This window comes from Cyprinodon variegatus, unplaced genomic scaffold (genome assembly GCF_000732505.1).
Source record: "Cyprinodon variegatus isolate N-32 unplaced genomic scaffold, C_variegatus-1.0 Scaffold65, whole genome shotgun sequence".
Taxonomy (NCBI): Eukaryota; Metazoa; Chordata; class Actinopteri; order Cyprinodontiformes; family Cyprinodontidae; genus Cyprinodon; species Cyprinodon variegatus.
The window spans coordinates 1095811-1098688 of NW_015150518.1; the positions used below are offsets into that span (position 1 = coordinate 1095811).

Sequence of the window (2878 nt, forward strand, 5' to 3'; positions counted from 1 at the left end):
TATATATTTAAAATTTATTCTAAAATTTTACATTTGTACTGCTATCATTTCAATGATATTAATAATATCATTAAGGTGGGGGGGGGGGCATTTCTTTATATCTTTAAAATGATAGCTGCACAAACGTTTGACACTAATTTGTCTGATTTGAAGAAGGTGGGGGGGCCAACTTTACTCAGGTTTCCACAGACACTCTGGTGCACCTCCCCAAAATTGTAGGTGACCGAAGAAACGAGGCCTCTGATTGGTCAATTCAATTCAATTTAGGAAGTTCCACAATCTCCAGTAGTCAGCCGAGACGTTTTCCCACATGGCTGATGTGGGTTATGGCAGAATATCTGGCTGTAGCGGCGTCCACAACACCTGGAACACCTCTGACACTATCCCAGGACGCTAGTTTGTAGCTCAGCGCTACGGCCAGTCTTTGGGGAACACACACGGACGAACTGTGCATCGTCCAGCGTTGGAAGAGGGGTTGTAGACGGCGAAAAACCTCGTCAAACCCACAATCCTAGCCAGTTCCTAATAGTCCACCTTGCATTGCAGCGTGGAATAACACAGGGCAGACCACGCTTCAATATCGAGCATAAATCAAAAATATCTGCATCAATCTCACTGCTGCAGGAGGAGAACCAGGCCTTAAACACCAAACCAGAACACTGCATATTTGCACCATATATATTAATGCTCTGAACTTCCATATCAATGCATTTTTTTCTGCATCATGTTTACATTTGATCATTTTTGGAATTTTTACAGAATTTGATCACTGCTGCACTTTGTTATGAAAGCTGCACTAAAGGAAATCTTGTATGTGAATATTCAGTTCAGTTCAGTAGCTTTTATTTGTCCCAGTATGGGAAACTTTTGTGCAGTAGTAGTGCACCTTTCACACACGTTCACATTTCACAGATAAACAATAAAAGAACAAACACATAAAATATCCAAAAAGATAAAAGTAAGGTGGATACCTGATCATCTGTGCAGCTATGTTTATTTTCACCTTTAGGAGGTCCTTTCATTTCCTAATGCATGTATCAGAAAAATAAAAAGTAAATAAAATGTGCAGTGCAGGGGATGAATGAGAGCATAGGCCTATATGCACATGAACATGAAAATGAGAATAAAAGTTGTAAGTCTTCCAGACGAAGGAGGCTGAGGCTTACCGGGCCACGGTTCCGTCCAGGTCTTTGGTCAGAGGGACCGAGCTCAGGACGGCCTCCAGCACGTTCACGCCGTCCGTCCCTTTCTCACCTGAGACAGACACTGAGGGGTTAACTCTGGCGGCTCGGCTGGCCCGTCACTTCCTCCATGTTCCCACTCTTACCTGAGCTGCTGTAGAACACACGCTGGACCAGGTGAGGCAGCAGGTACCGCAGCAGAGGACTGACATCATGACCGGCCGCCATGACCTGCAGCGTTGGAACCAGCGTCGCCATGGAGATCAGACTGCCGACGGCTCTGAACACAAAGCGAAAGCAGAGATCAGAGGAGAGCAGAGCGGCGCCGGGCGAGCCCCTCCTCCCCCGGAGCGCCTCAGGCCTACCTGGGACCGACACATTCCACCTTCTGGTTCTGGAGCAGCACCAGCAGGCAGCCCAGACCCTCCTTGGCCAGGACCGGCTCTTTCAGCAGAGACTTGCTGATCTGCACGGTCAGGCTGTCGACCAGGCTGGCCTCCATCACCACCTTCACCGCCAGCTGGCACACCATCATGTAGGTGGCGGCTTTGTAGTCCGACAGGGACGACTTCAGACCCTGAGGAGACCAAAAACAGAACCAACTGGTTTCATCATCTGCTTCCTGTAGTTCTGTTCAGTCTGCTGGTGTCGGCTGAATTCACACGAGGAGAAACGCCGCCTGCATCATTCTGGGATCATTCCTCCCAGCAGAACTGGTGGCGTTCCAGTTACCATCCTGCTTTGGGACCAGTCTGCCGTTAAAGGACCGGACTGAATCCAAGTTTTAGCCCTCTACCTTCTAATGTGAGCTAAACCGGAGAGCAGCCCACAGCATGATGCTGCCACCACCATCTTCCACTGTTTCAGCAGAACTTATTTAAACGGTTTGGGGAATTTCTCCCAGTGTGGATCAGAGCAGGAGGATGGAAACCTCTGCAGTGAGTGAGCGGTTACCCTCTGGACATATGGCAGCAGTTTGGCGACGATGGAGTCAGACACAGAGTCCACGGCGTCCAGAGCGGGGACGATGGTGGAGGCGTAGAAGGAGAAGATGACTCTGAGCTGAGAGAAGCTCTCAGTGTGTCCGGAGTAAGCCTGAGGAGGAGGAGATCAGAGATCCGTTACATAGAAGCCAGAAGCAACGAGGAGGAGAAGCTGCTGCTCTCTGAGGTTACCTGGATGGAGCGCGTCACCATGGAGCAGATGAAGTCCATGAAGCTCAGGTCTGAGTAGCAGTGTGTGATCAGAGTCCCTCTGGACAGCGGCACGCCCGGTTTCTGCAGAGACATCGACACTTTTCAGGGATCCGCTCAGTCAGAGTCAGCGGAACCAGCGGGAGGACGGACGCTGACCTGCAAGCAGCGCAGCCAGTTCCAGCGGCTGGAGGTGTCTCTGAGCTTCAGCAGCTGGACGACGCGGACGAACAGGTTGGTGTCGTGGTACGGCAGCGCGCAGGCCAGCAGGCTGTCCGGGTTATAGAGCTGGACGTGGAAGCTGGACAAAGACCACAGAGGACATGATAGTTCAGTCAGAATCCTGAACCTACAGGATGCTGCTTTTTCTGCTCGTTCAACACAAACTTTTATGGATCGCAGGAGAAGAACAGCGACAAACAAAACAACTTTAAGTATTTTAAAGATAAAAAACAACCAGGAATTTATGAGTCTGTCAGTTAACAAACCATTCAGAACTCCTGA

The 2878-nt window shown here is 49.7% G+C and overlaps 1 protein-coding gene across 1 annotated transcript in view; it reads right to left on the bottom strand.

Annotated features, from left to right (window-relative positions):
- heatr1 (HEAT repeat containing 1) overlaps nucleotides 1-2878 on the bottom strand; it is a 26422-nt gene that overhangs the window by 20084 nt on the left and 3460 nt on the right. The window contains exons 4-9 of the mRNA XM_015371807.1: nucleotides 2534-2675; nucleotides 2357-2458; nucleotides 2136-2276; nucleotides 1547-1758; nucleotides 1328-1461; nucleotides 1167-1254 (exon numbers count right to left, since the gene is read on the bottom strand). Of these exons, the coding sequence (XP_015227293.1) occupies nucleotides 1167-1254; nucleotides 1328-1461; nucleotides 1547-1758; nucleotides 2136-2276; nucleotides 2357-2458; nucleotides 2534-2675 (819 nt within the window). The remainder of the gene's footprint in view (nucleotides 1-1166; nucleotides 1255-1327; nucleotides 1462-1546; nucleotides 1759-2135; nucleotides 2277-2356; nucleotides 2459-2533; nucleotides 2676-2878) is intronic.